Consider the following 18,611-nt stretch of genomic DNA (forward strand, 5'->3'; position numbering starts at 1 on the left):
ACATGCAATACTATAAATCCTTCTAAGCACTGCTTTAGCTGCACCTCACAAATTTTGATATTTTCATTTTCATTCATTTAAAACATTTTCTGATTTCCCTTGAGTTTTGTTCTTTGACCCATCACTTATTTGGAAGTTAGCTGCCTAATTTCAGAATATTTGGGGATTTTCTAGATATCTTTTTGTTATTGATTTCTAATTTAATTCCTTTGTGGTCAGAGAATATGCTGTATGATATTAATCCTTTGAAATTTATTGAGACTTGTATTATGAATTAGCATATTTTCTATCTTGGTGAATGTTCCATGTGTACTCAAAAAAGAATGTGTATTCTGCAGTTGTTGGTAGTAGTTTTCCAAAAAGATCAATTAGGCAGAGTTAGCTGACCCAGATTCTCTATATCCTTACCTATTTTTCGTCTACTTGTTTTATCAAAGACTAAGAGAGGTATCTTAAAATCTCCAACTGTAATTGTCCTTTCATTTCAGTCACTTTTTGCTTCATGATTTTGAAGCTATGTTATTATGTAGATACATATTTAGGATTATGTCTTCTTGATGAATTGTTTCATCAAAAAGATGAAATCTTTTTGTTATTTTGAAATGTTCCTTAGGGGCACCTGGATGGCTGAGTGGGTTAAGCATCCAGCTCTTGGTTTTGGCTCAGGTCAAGATCTCAAAGTTGTGAGATCAAGCGCCGCATCTGGCTCCGCACTCAGCGTGGATTCTGCTTCAGATTCTTTCTCCCTCTGCTCCTCCCCCTCCCTCTCTCGAATAAATAAGATCTTTAAAAAAGTTCTTTATTTTTGTAATACTCCTTGTCTTGAAGTCTATTTTATTTGATATTAATATAGTCATACAGCTTTCCTATGATTCAGTTTTGCATAGTATATTGGATTCTCTGGTGCATTGTTCAGATGTGCTTTCAGAACTGAGGCATTGGGGTGCCTAGGTGGCTCAGTTGGTTAAGCAGCTGCCTTTGGCTCAAGTCATGATCCTGGAGTCCTGGGATCAAGTCCCACATCAGGCTCCCTGCTCAGCAGAGAACCTGCTTCTCCCTCTCTCTCTGCCTGCCTCTCTGCCTACTTGTGCTCTCTCTCTAGCTCTCTGTCAAATAAATAAATAAAATCTTTAAAAAAAAAAAGAACTGAGGCATTAATTTCACCAGCGGCTAATAGTGTGGCTACACCTGTATGTATTGTCCCCCACCTCCACCCTTTTCCCCTCTAACAGGTTCTAACAAATCTCTTGTAAGTAAAGAGTCTGTTACCAGGGGATCTTGATGTGTGATATACAGTATGTTCTTTTCCATGTTTTTATTAACTTATCTGTGTCTTTATATCGAAATCACATGCCTTAAAAACAACGTATAGTTGGATCTTGTTTTTCCATTCATCATGACCATCTCTGCCTTTTCACCAGAGTATTTAATCAATTTATGTTGAGTGTAATTTTGATATGATTGAGTTTAAGTCTACCATCTTGCTCCTTGTTTTCTATTAGTCACATTAGTTCTTTGTTCCCTTTTCTTTTCATTGTTGTCTTCCTTTTGATTACTTGAGTTTTTAGGATTGTAATTTATATCTTCTAATGGGACTTTAAGTTAAATCTTCTGCTTTATTGTTTCTTTTTTTAATGGTTGTTCTAGGTATTATAATATGCATCCTTAACTTATCACAGTCCAAATTGAATTAATGTTGTACTACATATATAATGTGAGAACTTTACAGCAGTATACTTCCATTTGCCAACTCTTTATCCTTTGTGCTATTATTATCATAGATTTTACTTCTTTGTATGTTAAAAACTCCACAATTTATGGTCATGATTTTTGTTTTAAGCAGTCAATTTGATTTTTTAAAAAAAGATTTTATTTATTTATTTTTTAAGATTTTATTTATTTGACAGAGAGAGACACAGTGAGAGAGGGAACACAAGCAGGGGGAGCGGGAGAGGGAGAAGCAGGCTTCCTGCCGAGCAGAGAGCCCGATGCGGGGCTCGATCCCAGGACCCTGGGATCATGACCTGAGCTGAAGGCAGACGCTTAATGACTGAGCCACCCAGGCGCCCCAGAAGATTTTATTTATTTATTTCAGAGAGAGAGAGAGAGAACATGCAAGCAGGGAGAAAGTGCAGAGAAGGGGGAGAGAGAGAATCCCAAGCCGACTCTGTGCTGAGTGTAGTGTCCAACCTAGGCCTCAATCCCACGACCCTGACTGAAATCATGACCTGAATTGAAATCGAGTTGGACGCTCAACTGACTGAGCCACTCAGGTGCCCCAACAGTCAATTTGATTTTAAAGAAATTAAGAGAGGAGAAAAAAATAGTCTTTCACATTTATCTGCATATTTGGGAGCTCTTCCTTCCCTCTTGTATATCCATCTGGTATAATTTCTTGAGCACTTCTTATAGTACAAGTTGCTGGTAAAGAATTTTCTCAGCTGTTCTTTTTCAGAAAATGTCTTTGTTTGCTTTTGCTATAGATAAATGCTTTCTCTGCACTTTTTAGTGTGTTTCAGCATTTTAAAGATGCTGTTCCATGAAGTCATTTTTGTTTTCTGCATATAACATGTCTTTTTTTTTTCTGGCTGCTTTTTAAGGTCTTCCATGCTGTTGAGAAGAATAAAGTGGCATACTTTCAATTCTCAAGGGACACTTTGAAGAGGATGGGCTGGAGTGCCACAGTCTACCATGGAATCTACTACTGGAAGCTCAGTCCCCTTCCCATGTGGTATTATTTTAGTCTGAAGAGCTCAGAGTAGGATAAATGTAGAGTTAAGGAATACAGAGTCTCCAAGATTGCCCAGATGTTGAAGCAGCATGGGTCAACTTCTGTGGGTAAAGGTAAAAGTTTTCCTAAAGATTAGTAGAGATTTGCAGTGTAGAAGCTAGAAGAGGATGCTCCAGCAGAGTGGTCCTTATGGACAGAGATAAGGGAATAAGATTAAGATCTGGGAATGGATAATTTTGAGTTATATCCTTGATAGGATATAACTTTTTAAAAAAATGTTTCTTTTTTCTTTTTCAAAGTAATCACTACACTCAACATGGAGCTCAAACTCACAACCCTGAGATCAAGAGTCACACACTTGTCTGACTGAGCCAGCCAGGCACCCCAAGATTATAACTTTTGAAGAGTTTTTTTTTTTCCTTAAACTGTGGGAAAAGTTGTATTTAGCATATAGTTTTTTTGTTTTCATTTGAATATAGTTGACATACAGTGTTACATTAGTTTTAGGTGTACAACTTGGTGATTTGACAAATTTATATGTTATATACGTTTAGCACAAGTGTAGTTACCATCTGTCCCATTATATCGCTATTACAGTATCATTGACTGGGTTCCTTATGCTGTGCCTTTTATTCCCATGACCTACTCACTCCATAACTGGAAGTCTGTATCTCCCACTCCCCTTCACCTATTTTGCCCAATCCCCCACCCCCTATTTAGCATATAGTTTAAATTTCTTCCTTTAATATGCCATAATTCCTTTAGTGTTTTCCAGTCTGCTAATGCATTTGATAAGTCTGCATGTCTTTTTTTTTTTTAAGATTTTATTCATTTATTTGAGAGAGAAAGTGTGAGAGAGAGAAAGCATGAGAGTGGGGAGGGTCAGAGGGAGAAGCAGACTCCCACTGAGCAGAGAGCCTGATGTGGAACTTGATCCTGGGACTCCAGGATCATGACCTGAGCCAAAGGCAGACGCTTAACCAACTGAGCCACCCAGGCACCCCTTCTAAGTCTGCATGTCTTGAGTAGGGCTGTAATGGAAGGAAATGAGAGCTGGATCCATAAGGATATTTGATATCTCCTCCAAATGCAACTTGTTTTTCTCCTCCCTCCTGATTCTCATCCTACAAAGTCCCTTAGAGGTATAGCATCAAGGTACCCAGGGAGACTGCATTCATGATTTCCAGACTGAGACCAATAACAATAACAAATGAAGAGCATTCTCATGGTGGAATGGGATTTAGGAGAGACTTTAAGAAGAACCTTGGAAGATCAAGGAACACTCTATTTCCCCAAATTTACTTAGAGGGAGTTGTCCCTTAGGGGAAAAGGAAAAGCTATTATCTGGGTTGCATGAATTTTATAATATAACCTGAGAGATCTATAATAACATATACTTGTGACTGAATTTTAACTTTGCTTATAATTAAATGGAAATCAAAATACCATTTGTTATCTTTTTGTTGTCAAAACTTTTTTAAAATATGGAAATGGGGGGGTGCCTGGGTAGCTCAGTCAGTTAAGTGTCTGCCTTTGGCTCAGGCCCTGATCCCAGGGTCCTGGGGTCGAGCCCTGCCATCAGGTTCCCTGCTCAGTTGGGAGTCTGCTTCTCCCTCTCCCTTTGCCCCTCCCCCCTGCTTGTGTGCTCTCTCTTTGTCCAATAAATAAAATCTTAAAAAAATGGAACTGGGCATTTCCACTGTGGATAGAAACATAAATTGGTATTGGGCACCTGGGTGGCTCAGTCGGTTAAGTGTCTGCCTTCGGTTCAGGTCATGATCCCAGGGTCCTAGGATCAAGCCCCGCATCAGGCTCCCTGCTTAGTGCGGAGTCTGCTTCTCCCTCTCCCTCTGCCCCTCCCCTCTGCTCGTGTTCTGTTTTTCACTCTCTCTCTTTCAAATAAATAAATAAAATCTTTAAAAAAATAAAAAAAGAAAAATTGGTATTCATTTTGGAGATCAAGTTGGCATTAACTGTACATAATGAATGGATTCTTCAATTACCTTTCTGGGAATCCATTATTTTCCACAGAAACGTACACAAAAGTACACAAACATATTTATAAAGTTGTTCACTTTAATATTGTTTAATAGCAAAAACTGGGGAGAAGTGAAATATCCATTAACATGGAAACCGATACATCAAATCATAAATACTTTATCTATAGTATAAAATACTATGCAGTCATTAAATGGACTGAAATACAGGTACTGATTAGAAATGATATTCATGGCGTGTTAATTGAGAAAAGCAAAATTAATAAAATTAAATAAAATAAAACTACAAATACATAGATAATTACATTTACACATCTCTATATTTTCATTAATACAGAAACAAAATGGAAAGAATACAACTAAATTATTAATAGGGGTTTTTTGGGGGGATAAGATCATACAGTTGATCCTTGAACAATGCGGGGGTTAGGGGCACCAACCTCCCGCATAGTTGAAAAATCTGTGTGTAACTTTTGTCTCCCCCAAAACTTAACCAATAATGACTGGCCTACTGTTGACCAAAAGCCTTATTAAACAGTCGACTAACATGTATTTTGTATGTTATATGTATTATAGACTGTATTCATACAATAAAGCAAAGAGAAAAGAAATCATAAGGAAAATACATTTACAGTACTGTATTGTATTTACTGAAAACAAAATCCATGTATAATTTCACCTGTGCAGTTCAAATCTGTGTTGTTCAAGGGTCGACTGTACTTTTGTTTTTGTTACAGTGAGTGTATGTTACTCTTGTAAGAAAAGATAAAAATACAGTGTGATACATACATTAAAGCTTGTAAGATTGAAGTTGTATAGAGGGGAGCATGATTAAGTCCACTGATGTGTGTGTGGTTTTAGGGATGGTGTTAGGAAATGCTTGAAAGGGAAGATGACATGTGGGCAGCATTATCAAGGATAGATAAGAAAGGTGGGAAAAGAAGAAATGTACAAAGTCATGGAGGATAATAAGTAAACTAGATTCATTAAGGTGTTCAAAGCTACTATATATAACCTGGGGACTAAAAAAAGAAAGGTAAGGAGGTATACAAAAGCTGGATGTGCAAGGGAACCACAAGTCAATTTGAAATTTCTGGAGGTTTCAAGTGTGAAGTATGGAAAGGGGGTAGTGAGAGAGAAAGCAGGAGCCAGGCTGCTAAGGGTTTCTTGTACTCCTTGGGAATTTGAATGGTGTCCTGCAGAACAAGGAGGTCACTGATGGGGTTTTGGCAGGACAGTAACATCAGCTATATAGAAGATTGATTGGAGAGAAGCCAATCTGGAAACTGGGAGATCATTTAAGCAGTGAGATGTAATGAAGATTGAAACCAGCTAGTGGCAGGGTGAATAGGAAAGAGAATGGATTTGAGAAATATTTCAGAGTAAAAGACAGAGGGCTTGGTGATTTGCTGGATATGGGTGAAGAGTGAGAGGAATGTTTTGACTAACTTCAGCAGTTTTCACTTGGGTAACTGGGCAGATGGAGATGACACCAGCAAAGGCAGAAAATACAGATGGCAAAGCAAGCTTGTGAAGAGGAGAAGATGCAAGAGGGCGAGAAGAAATGCAGAAGGGGCAAATCTGGATGGTGATGGTAGGGGATGTAGTAGGAGATGGTATCAGTTTCAGACAAGTTGAATTGAGGGGCCTATGCACTATTAAGAGAAACTGTTCAGTAGGCAGCTGGCTGTATTAAGACTAAGTAATTCTGTAGAAATTTAGTGTCAGGCCCTGTAGTAGGCACTGGTTGAGTTGTATAATAGCCATGGTTTTTGCCCTCCCGAACCTGACAGCCTAATGAAGATGGTATGATCTGGAGCTCAGGGGAGAGGGTCTAGGCTAGCGCTCTCAACACAGAGAGGGAGAGTGTTAGAAGAAGAGAATGAAACTCTTAGAATTTTTAAGTATCATTTACTATGAACTATACTCTAGACACATCAAACTTCGCAACATTCCGATGAAATATTATTAAAATGTTATAGATGAGGAAAACGAGGGGCAGAGAATTGAGACTCAGAGGTCACAATCTGGCCTTTGGCCTGAATTTTATTCTAAGAGCTATTTTGCTGCAGTGATTTAAAAATACCTCTGGATAAGTTTGTACTACCCAGTTTGTTACTTTCCCTCATTCTCCATTGTCTTATACCATATGTGTGTCACTCATAATCTTTCTGCTCCCTTCAGGCATTTGACTTTGTACTATGTGGCCAAAGGTCACAGTGCTACTACTTTCTTGGTGAATATGTAGGTGTTCACTATGAGATAAGAGAGGACTTGGCCCAGCTGTCAATGCAGTGTTCAGACTAGGCCCTGTTCTGGCTCTACTACATCTAGGGATCAAGCTATGGAATCTTACAGAGGAACTTGCTAATAAATAAAATTTGCTAAAATGTGAAGATCAGCATATATTCTCTCAGGTTCTGATACACGAGGCAATGTGAAGCAATTTGGTATAGCATGCAGAGGTAGTTGCTGAGATGGATATGGGGGTTCACAGATGGCCCAAGTTAAGGGTGTTGGAAGAATTAAGCACATAAACATTAAACTCTCTAGGATGATTGCAAATGCAGATGCTTGGACCCCTTTGGAAATTTCTGCATTCCCTCAGCTGTGAATTCTTTTAACATCCCCAAGGACTTGGCACTTTAATAAGGATTTTGGAATGAATACGTGAAAATATACGATTTCCGTTAAATAAAAAATACAGGCAGATGTCCAAACGGTTGAGATTTTACAATATCGTCCTGAAACGTTTGGACCCTGGGAGTCTGTGTCAGGTACTTCTTGAGACCTCTGGAAAAGTCCAGGGAAGGAAAGACGGTCCCTCTGGGGAGTAGTAGGAGTACCAGGCACTGAAGATGCAGACTCTAACTACAAATACTGAACAAAAAGTACACTATCCTTCAGAGCGCAAAGCAGGTTCCCTGGATACCCGCCTTCTCCCAGCCCAGGCGCTCACACACGCCGCTCTTCACGGTGGGCCTGTCCACCGGGCCGTCCTGAATAGAAGCAGCACCCTCCCCCAGGACTCTGCAGTGCCGAAGTGCGGGTGTGCGTCACTGCGGCGCTCAGACCAGCCCTCGCCCCAACTCGGAGGGCAGCTCCGCAAGCAATGAACTGGAGCAGTGCGGAACACCGCGTATTACTCGCGGGTGTCGCGTTCGGGAGCGACACCCCGAGCGCGCATGTGCCGGCGCGACTTCGTGCTTGGCCCCTCCGGCGCTCCGTAGAGCTCCCTTGGCGAGCTCCACGTAGGCCGCGCAGGCGTCTTTGGCACACCGTTCACCTGCTGCCGTTGTCGCCGCCGCCGCCGTTGCCGGGGCTGGATGGGGGGCATAGGCCAGCCAGTGGCACCCAGAAGAAAGAGACGCGGCGGCGGCGACGTCGACACCCGCAGGACGAGTGTCTCGATCCGCCCGCGAGCCCAAGGAGGAGGCGGTGAGGCCCGGCCCCTACTGTCCCTGGTGTAGAGAGGCCGCCGTCGCCGCCGCGGCCGGATCTCCCTGGGCGCTCGCCCCTCAGGTCTCACACTCAGGACCCCGCGCTGCACCATGTTCAAGAAACTGAAGCAAAAGATCAGGGAGGATCAACAGCAGCTCCAGCAGGCGCTGGCCTCGACTCAGGTACTATGGCCGCTGCTCTCGTCTAGTTCCCGACACCCCTTGACACAGCTTCGGGGGGCCAGGAGGAGGAAAGGTTCTTCCGTGACCCTTGACCTGAGAATCTCCCCCAAACTCTGGACTGGGAATGAGTCCAGGGCGGCCCGGGTCCTCTGTACTGGGGACCTGGGGCCCCCAACCCCAAACTCCATGCAGGAGAGTGGGAGGGGGTGGCCGGATCCCTCGGGACGTCTGACCTCTAGTTTTCCCCCAGCGCACGACCCTGGCCTGAGAATAAGTTAGAAGGGCTCCGATCTTGCGTGACTTTTGACCCCTATCGAAGGTTCCCCCACCCATCCGAGACCCCAACTCAGGAGTGGGGGCGGGATGGGGAAACCTGGGTCCCTTGTAATATCTGACTTGTCTGAAGTTCCCTCTCCCATCATGACCCGAGACTGAGTACGGAGGGGTCTGGATCCCTCTAGACTCCCGACCCGTTACGGGGGTCTATTGTCAAACCGTGGTCCAGAGGTGTGGGCCGAGGGTCGAGCCATTCCAGGCCAGGCTGCCTGCCGGAGCGTTGGACCTGAAAGAGGTGGCAGTGTGGCCGGCGTCCAACGCCTGAGGCTGTCACGAGTTAGTCACTTCGCATAACTTGGTTGATCCCGGACGGGCCGTAGGGACAGACATTCTGAGGCCAGGCCGGGGTTCGGCCTAACGCCAGCCGTGCTTCTGCTTCTTCAAGAGTCTTGTTCAGTTTTTTTCATGAATGCTGTTGCTTCAGGAAATGACAGTTTCTAGGAAAAAGGGGGCGTGTTAGCAGTGTTAATTTAAAGAACAGTCTCCTAGACACCAATGAGAATGTGTGTTTTGGTGCTCGCAGCACTTGTCTCTTGAGCAAAGATGAGGGCTTCTGCTAAATTTCTTCCCAGCCTTTCTCAGTCTCAACAGATTGAGCAATTCTCCCTCTCTCAAATTTTAGTTTCTGTAAGAAAGGCTGAGTTTTAATGAATTTGGAGACATTTAAAAGTAATTTTAAAAATACGTTTTTCTTATACAGCTTTTAAACAACTGTTAAGCAACTAACAACTATTAAATCAGCTATTGCATTAGAACAACTGTCAACTATAAATTGAAGTTGTTCTCTTAAAAGCTAAAGCTCATGTAGAGTAAAACTGCTTGAAATACACTGGAATATGACACTGAATGTTCTAAGTAAAATGTAAATAATGATTAAAATTTAGATAGTAAATACCTTACTTTTCATACTATTTACTGCCAGCTTTTCTAACTTTACAAAACACATTTATTTAAGAAACAAAAAACTTAGGAGTGAGGTAGAGATGAGGAATGTGGGGAAACACCATGTTGGCGAATATGAAACAGTTATATTTGGGAATGTATAAAGAATCATTGGTCCAAGATTCCACCTCTAGAAATTTATTCTAAGAAAGTTTAGGATGGGGTGCCTGGGTGTCTCAGTTGGTTAAGTGTGTGCCTTCGGCTCAGGTCATAATCCCAGGGTCCTGGGTTCCAGTGGGGCATAGGGCTCCCTGCTCAGCGGGGAGTCTGCTTTTCTCTTTCCTTCTGCCCCTACCCCCTGCTCGTTCTCTCTCTCTCTCTCCCACTCTCTCTCTCAAATAAATAAAGCCTTTAAAAAACAGTTTAGGATGTGTTAAAGATTTAACCTCATGGATTTTTATTTCAGTGTTGTTTTAATAGGTAAAAGCTGGCTAAAAATAGAAAATTGATTAACAGGTTAAGATAGTTGGTTATTATGCAGCCTTAAACAAAAACCAACATTTATTGGGCTCTTACTATGTGAGAGGCATTTTGCTTTGTATTTTACACGGATCATTTTATTTAATTCTTACATACACCAAAGAGGTAGATACTCTTACAGATGGAGTGAGGTTCAAAGAGATTAACTTGCCTAACACACCTATTGTTAGAACCTGCAGGAAAGTAATAACAACATGCAAAGATATTTGTGTTAAAGGACAGATTAAGAAGCAGCATGTAAAGTGTGATCCCAGTTTTGTGGGGAAAAAATATGTATATAAAGTATATATGTATTTTTAATTATTAATTTTTTTAAGATTTTTTATTTATTTGAGAGAGCGCACAAGCAGGGGGGAGCAGCAGAGGGAGAGGGAGAAGCAGGCTCCACGCGGAGCAGGGAGCCCGACGTGGGGCTCGATCCCAGAACCCTGAGATCATGACTGGAGCTGAAGGCAGACGCTTAACAGACTGAGCCACCCAGGCACCCCATATGTATATAAAGTATATTTATATACAGGCACTGAAAATAGTTTAAGAAGGAAGTGCTCATGAGATATCATGATTATTTTTCTTATAATGTTTAGTTTTTCTTCATGAAAATGAATTGATTTTGTGCATTAACAGAGAGAGGTGGTTTTTAGAATAGTAAAAAAGTTAATGAGCTAACATATTAGGTAAGACAGTGCATCTGGATCAAATAAAATCACTTTATGTGTAAAAGATTTAAAACTTTGACAATATGTATAATATGTATATCAAGAAGGTAAAAGTTAAATTGTTAGTCGTCATCTACTCATAGAAACTTGATTCTGTTCTGGTCTCAGATCTTCAGCTATTATGAACCCTTCAGGATGAGAAGTTCTGGATTATTGTTTTCAAAGTTAAAGATTTTTTTTCAAGGGTGAATTAAAAAAACAAAAACCCTTTTTTGATGACAATCCTTTTGCAACAGATTACATGTATCCTTGTCTTCTTAAGCAAAGGATCTTGAATTTGTATAATATTATCATTTCTTAAATTTTGAGTATAAATTATTTTGTTTTGAAGGCACCATGCCTCAAGAATTTACCTGGGTGTGAAAGGCATTTTCCTTTTACCCATTCAAGAGGATTTGTTTGTTCTTGGTCTATTTTTTGTAATTTTGTAACCTCTGTGTCTTTCTTCTCTCTGCCTTTGAACTGTTGTGGGCTTTGAATCAAGACACATAAGCAGCTTCTTTTTTTTTTTTTTTTAAGATACGTAAACTCATAAAATTTTGTGTGAGATAAGGGCAAGTACCTGAGGGATTTTTTAGCACAGTGTAGTGTATTAATACAAATTTTGAGTGTTTGGAGGCCTTTGTGTGCATACTTTCTGTTTCTTAGCTTGCTTTTCATAGGTGTGGTGGCCTGAGAGGTATTTTTCCAATAGATTGAATTGTAAGGCATAGATAATTCCGGGATAAACCATTTGCATCACAATATTTGTAAAACTTTCCAGCAAAAATAATAATGATATAGTATAGGGTTTCTTTCTTTTTTTTTTTTTTTAAAGATTTTATTTATTTGACAGAGAAACAGCGAGAGAGGGAACACAAGCAGGAAGAGTGGGAAAGGGAGAAGCAGGCCTCCCGCTGAGGGGAGAGCCCGATGTGGGGCTCGATCCCAGGACCCTGGGACCATGACCTCAGCCGAAGGCAGACGCTTAACGACTGAGCCACCCAGGCGCCTAGTATAGGGTTTCTTAAGGTTTTGAAAACATTCAATAAAAACAAGAAATAGCCTTCTAATATTCCCCAATCACTTCTATTTGGTTGGTACTAAGATTATTTGCACCTTTCCTTGACAAATATTTTAAGTAATTATTTATTCAACACTGATGATGACTTGAAGCCTAATCACTAATTAAAAATGAAGTTAAAAAATTTTTAAATAAAGGTTCACTTATTATTATTATTATTTGTTTATTTATTTATTTTTTAGAAGTAGGCTCTATGCCCAGTACGGAGTCCAGTGCAGGGCTTGAACTCACGACCTTGAGATCCAAACCTGAGCTGAGATCAAGAGGCGGACATTTAACTGACTGAGCCACCCAGTGCCCCCACTTATATTATCATCATCATCATCATCATCATCATCATCATCATTTTTTATTTATTTATTTTGTTTTGAGAGAGAGAGAGTATGTGTATGAGGTGGGGCAGGGAAAGAGGGAGAGAGAGAATCTTAAGCAGGCTCCACACCCAGCACAGAGCCTGACCCAGTGTTGATCTCAGGACCCTGAGATGAAATCAAGAGTCAGAAGCTTAACCAACTGAGCCACGTAGGCACCCACTTACATTATTTTTTTAACAATGAGTATCTGTTTTGGATTCTTAAATTCCTATGTGATGTCTGTCTCGATTGGATGGGGGCCCCCCAAATGTGGGGCATCCTGATTAGGTGGGCGCCAGTGGCATGGGCGGTGAAAGGATTCATACAAGGCAGAACAAAGGAGATAGAAATTTATTGAATACATAAAAAAATAATGTAAGTGGGGTGCCTAGGTGGCTCAGTCGGTTAAGCTTCTGACTCTTGATTTCATCTCAGGGTCCTGAGATCAACACTGGGTCAGGCTCTGTGCTGGATGTGGAGCCTGCTTAAGATTCTCTCTCTCCCTCTTCTCCCTGCCCCGCCTCATGCACGTACTCTCTCTCAAAATAAATAAATAAATAAGCAAATAAATAAATAAATGATGATGATGATGATGATAGAGATTTATTGAATACACCTTTGCTGCAGGACAGCAAAGCAGACTGTTTGCAAGGAGGCAGTGAGTGGGGGCTATATTTAAAGCAGGAAGGTGAGGACATATGGGGACGTAGGGAATTTTCACTTTTTTGGTAACTGTTCCTGGTTGTAAGTAGCCCATTGGTCAGTTAGGGCCTATGGATATTTTGAGGGGGGTTGCCTGATGGGCCTGCCTGTATTTAGGTAGGTGGTCGCTGTGGGCCCTTTTGCCTTGATAAAGTTTCTGTTGCTGAAGCCTGTTGTCTAAAAGCAGTCTTACAGGGGCGCCTGGGTGGCTCAGTCGTTAAGCATCTGCCTTCGGCTCAGGTCATGATCCAGGTGTCCTGGGATCGAGCCCCACATTGGGCTCTCTGCTCTGTGGGAAGCCTGCTTCGCCCTCTCCCACTCCCCCTGCTTGTGTTCCTTCTCTCACTGTGTCTCTCTCTGTCAAATAAATAAATAAAATCTTTAAAAAAATAAAAGCAGTCTTACAGAATGAGTTGGATAAAATAAATATTAAAAATAATATAGAATAGGGGCGCCTGGGTGGCTCAGTTGGTTAGGCGACTGCCTTCGGCTCAGGTCATGATCCTGGAGTCCCGGGATCGAGTCCCACATCGGGCTTCCAGCTCAGCGGTGAGTCTGCTTCTCCCTCGGACCCTCCCCCCTCTCATGCTCTATTTCATTCTCTCTCTCAAATAAATAAATAAAATCTTTAAAAAAAATATAGAATATCTTGTAATTGGGATATATGTAATACATAAATAAAAATATACTTTTAAATTTTATTTATTTATTTAAGTAATCGCTACACCCAGTGTGGGGCTCTAACTCATGACCCTGAGATCAAGAGTTGCATGCCCCTCTGACTGAGCATGCAACTAAAACTGGTTAAAATGGTAACTTTTATGTTATATATATTTCACCACAATAAAAGAATTAAAAACAGCAGAAAGTGGGACTCCAAAATAACAGTTTATGTAATAGAAATTTTAAAAAAATGCACCGATAGCAGGGAAAAGAGTCCCTTTCTGAAGGAACATAGACTTATTGTAAATCCATGTGTACTAAATAATTACCCTCCATCTTGAAACTGGGGAAACCATAATTCCCAGGGAGAACATTAATGTACAATAATCTGTATTTTGACCAGTAGCACATAGTGGCTGTTGGTAATTCGTTAGATAGAATGTGCATTAAGTTCTCATGTTTTAAGTAATAAAATAATCCTAGTTTATGGGATTAAAAAAATGTGCTATGAAACTTGAATAGAGTACTGGTCATACAAAGTTCTTTCATCTGCTTCTTAGTTTGATAGAGCTAGAGGAAAAAGTTCTAAGAGAAGTTTTGTCTTTCTAGCTTTTGGGGTGAATTAACCCAATTTGTTAAATTGTGAGATTCAAAGATCCCAGGACATGGATGTAATTTTACACACCTCAACTTTACATCCCATGGAAACTGTAGGAAAATTCAAAGGGCATCCTGCAGGGCCCAGACAAGAGAGCAAGGCTGGAAACTGATGTAGAATTCAGTTAATGTGTTAATATGGAAGGTCAGGGCTCTAAAAGTATAGGATTTTAACCAACAGAGGTTGGTTCCTTTACCTTCTAAATCACAAGATATTAGTAAGATTTTCTCATTTATTTATGCAATTTTACGTGGGAAATATTCCTTCAGACTGTTGAGCGTCTTTCTCTTCATCTTCGAGCATCATGTGTTTGAGATGAGAAGTCTAATTCCAAACCTGTTCTTTCTTCATTGGTAGTTAACCTGATGTTTGAATTTTCTCTTCCTCCCTTGATTTTAGGAAATTCCCAAATTTCTTCTTTTAGTTCTTTGTTGTTGTGTTTTGCCCCCCCTTTAAAAATCTTATTAATCTTTCTCAACAAGTTCTTTGTATATATATATTTTTTTAAGATTTTGTTTGTTTATTTGACAGAGAGAGACACAGCAAGAGAAGGAACACAAGCAGGGGGAGTGGGAGAGAGAGAAGCAGGCTCCTTGCTGAGCAGGGAGCCTGATGTGGAGCTCGATCCCAGGACCATGGGATCATGACCTGAGCCAAGGGCAGACGCTTAACGACTGAGCCACCCAGGCGCCCCTCTTTGTGTATTCTAACTTTCTTTTTATATATTCCTTTTTTCCTGTTTGCTCTATTGTTTTGAGAGATTTCTTCAAATTTTATTACTAGAATAAATTTCTTTAAATTATTAAATTTATTTAGTAATCATTTAATTTCTACAAATAATAACAGTAGTATTGAGTAATTATTATTAATCAGGTACTTTTCTTGGTTTTATTGCATGATTTCTAAATTGAAACATGAAATAATATAACATATGACTTGTATTATCCCCATTTTACAGATAAGAAATTGAAGCTGAGGGAGGTAAAGTAACTTGTTTCTGGTACACAGTTAATCAGTGGTAAAGCTGAGATGAACTTGGGTAGTGTGGCTCAGAAGCCCATTTTTTTAACCACTGGGCTTGTACTTACTGCTTTGTTTTACTTTTTAGTAGCAGCTTATGTTTGTTTAAAGAAACTAGAGCTTATCAAAACTGGGAGGATAAGCATTATATTGTGTGTGTGTATACACACACACACACACACACACACACACATATTTAAGTTCTGTTTCTTGATTTATCTGATTTTTTGGGGGGTCACTTATTCTTACTTGCCATCTTGGTTTTTTGTTGTTTTTTTGTTTGTTAAGAAAAATATCTTGTGATTGTTGGTTGTTCATTTATATTTATGAAGTCCTGGTGGGTGATTTATTTTGCTAGCTGACATGGGTTTTCTCTGCTCTTATGTGCCTCTCCCCTGTGTGGAGAGTGGTTAGGGAAGAGAACAATCAGGATTCCTCTCTGCCAGCCCAAACAAGGGGGGTCTACCTACTTTGAAAGGTGACCGTATAATTTATCATGCAAACATCTTGAGAATGAAAGGGGACACTACTTCTAATAATGATCTTGGAACATAAACTGGCATAAACTGGGTAAGACTGGGTTGCAGTGGGCAAACTCAAGTGTATTGTTACCCTGATACTTTGTGGTACCAGCCCCCACTTCTGAAGATCTAACTCCTACAAGGTAGGTTGCTTATTACATTTTGCAGTTGCTTTTGTCTGGACATATGTTTGGGTAGGAGGAGGCTGACCTCCAGTACCTGTTTGTCATACAAACCCTTAATTAATCCCTGAGAACAGTATCTCCCATTCTAGTACTCTAAACCTGTGATTTTTTTTTCCCCTATTGGAAGAATTTGCTGCTGCTACTACTTCAGCCTTCTGTGCAAATTTGGAGTTATGGCTACCTTTGTCCTTATTTCTCCACCAGTTTGAATCCTTTTGCCTTCGATTCTTCAGAAATTTGTCATTATCTTTTCTTTTCTTTTTAAAAGTTTTATTTATCCACTTGACAGAGAGAGAAAGAGCACAAGCAAAGGGAGCGGCAGAAAGGGAGAAGCAGGCTCCCCACTGAGCAGAGAGCCTGACATGAGACTTGATCCCAGCACCCTGGGATCATGACCTGCGCTGAAGGCAGATGCCTAACTGACTGAGCCACCCAGGCACCCCTGTCATTATCTTTTCACTGTTGATATTCTCTGTCTTATTCTTGAGTTTTAACTAATCTATGTTTTTCTACCTTTTTTTTTTTTAAACTTTCATTTCAGTGGGTTTTTAGGAGGGAGAGGAGGCAAACAGTATTCAGTCTACATTCTTGTACTGGAAACCTGATCATCATGATGTATTTTTTTTTTTAAGATTTTATTTATTTATTTGAGAGAAAGAGAGCACATGAGAGGGGGGAGGGTCAGAGGGAGAAGCAGACTCCCCGCCAAGCAGGGAACCCGATGCGGGACTCAATCCTGGGACTGCAGGATCATGACCCGAGCCGAAAGCAGTTGCCCAACCAACTGAGCCACCCAGGCGCCCATCATCATGATGTATTTAAACATAAGTTCAGGGGTCGCCTGCGTGGCTCAGTCGGTTAAGCATCTGCCTTCGGCTCAGGTCATGATCCCGGGGTCCTGGGATTGAGTCCCTCATCGGGCTCTCTGCTCAGCAGGGAGCCTGCTTCTCCCTCTCCCTCTCCTGCTCCCCCTGCCTGTGCTCTCTTACTTTTGTTCTCTCTCAAATGAATAAATAAGTAAAATCTTTTAAAAAAACAGCATAAGTTCATCTTCTGAAATATTTGACTTTTTTTTTTAAAGATTTTATTTATTTGTTTGACAGAGAAAGAGAGAGAGAGAGCATAAGCAGGAGGAGTGGCAGGCAGAGGGAGAAGGAGAAGCAGGCTCCCCGTTGAGCAGGGAGCCCGACGTGGGGCTCCATCCCAGGACCCTGGGATCATGACCTGAGCTAAAAGCAGACGCTTAACCGACTGAGCCACCCAGGCGCCCCTGAAATATTTGACTTTTAAATTATAAATTCTCAACAAGTGTATATTCCTTAGATTGTAAAGATATTATCTGATTTTTCTATCTTATTTATTTTGTAGAATCACTTGGTTAAGTTAGCATATATCATGTGATTGGCCTTGAAATACGCTGTTAACAATAGCTAGTGTCTGAAATGTTGAGAATATCAGTGCACTTACTATTCATTATCAGCCATCTTTTAATCTCTATGCCATGTTTTAAATTGTATTGGGTATCTTGTATTGAACATACTAAATACTTATGATTTTAATTAAAATTTTAAATAAAAATTTTGCTTTTATTTTTATCAAAGTAATATGTTACAAGGTTTTAAAAGGTGAAGTACTATGGAAAGGATATTATGCAAAAAACCATTGTCTGCTCCAACTCTCCAGTTCTGTTCTCCATGTTCTCAACATTTTGTTTGCTCAGATATTTAAATTCATATTTCTTTTTTTTTTTTAAAGATTTTATTTATTTGACAGAGAGAGACACAGTGAGAGAGGGAACACAAGCAGGGGGAGTGGGAAAGGGAGAAACAGACTCCCCGCTGAGCAGGGAGCCCTGTGCAGGAGTGGATTCCAGGACCCTGGGATCATGACCTGAGCCAAAGGCAGACGCTTAACAACTGAGCCATCCAGGCATCCCTTAACTTCATATTTCTAATAATAAGCTTTTGTTGCTTTGCTCTTTACTGAGTTGTACATTATAAACCATATTTACTGATTTCCTGCCAAGGTAGATGATTTTGGGAGCATTGCTCCATTTTCTGTTTGCAGTGTTGCTATTGAGAAGTCCATTGTCATTCTGCTGCTTTTTTCTTTCTAGAGATTTTAGGATCTTCCCTTTACATCTTGTTGTCTGAAATTTCATGGTAGATATGCCCCGTATGGATTTCTTTATGCGTTGTGCTGGACACTCAGTGGGTGTATGGTGCCACTCCTGTGCTTAAATTCTTCAAAACTTTTACGTATTGTTTCTTTGATAATTCCCTCCCCTTTATTTTTTCTCTTCTCTCTTGAGGTGCAATTTGGTAGCTTTTGTGCCTTCAGGATAGGTTCTCTTTTTTTTTTTTTACCATTTATGTTCTGTTTTGGGTTTTTTGTTGTTTTGGGTTTTGTTTTGCTCTACTTTTGAGAGATTTCTTCAATTTATTTAACTCTTCAATTGAATTTTTAATTTTGGCTATCTTATTTTAAAATTTCTAAGGGCTGTTTCTTACTGTCTTTTCCTTTTTCATAGCATTGTTCTTGTTATACAGATAAAATATCTTTTATCTCTCAGAATACTGATATTTTTTGAAGTTTTCTTTTAATCTTTATTGTTTTGTTTT

General features: G+C 40.3%; 1 protein-coding gene and 1 long non-coding RNA gene across 7 annotated transcripts in view; both read left to right on the forward strand.

The window, feature by feature from the left end:
• The window catches only part of LOC113918776, a 44,613-nt gene extending 41,307 nt beyond the window's left edge, over positions 1 to 3,306 (forward strand). Inside the window, exon 3 of the long non-coding RNA XR_003518683.2 lies at positions 2,601 to 3,306. This is a non-coding gene — a long non-coding RNA (uncharacterized LOC113918776). The remainder of the gene's footprint in view (positions 1 to 2,600) is intronic.
• A 4,716-nt stretch (positions 3,307 to 8,022) lies between these two features.
• The window catches only part of GOLGA4 (golgin A4), a 121,055-nt gene continuing 110,466 nt past the window's right edge, over positions 8,023 to 18,611 (forward strand). For all 6 annotated transcript variants that reach the window (XM_027587142.2, XM_027587144.2, XM_027587143.2 and 3 more), the window contains exon 1: positions 8,023 to 8,351. In XM_027587142.2, the coding sequence (XP_027442943.1) occupies positions 8,280 to 8,351 (72 nt within the window). In that variant the 5' untranslated portion in view covers positions 8,023 to 8,279. The remainder of the gene's footprint in view (positions 8,352 to 18,611) is intronic.

This window comes from Zalophus californianus, chromosome 1, assembly GCF_009762305.2.
Source record: "Zalophus californianus isolate mZalCal1 chromosome 1, mZalCal1.pri.v2, whole genome shotgun sequence".
Lineage (NCBI taxonomy): Eukaryota > Metazoa > Chordata > Mammalia > Carnivora > Otariidae > Zalophus > Zalophus californianus.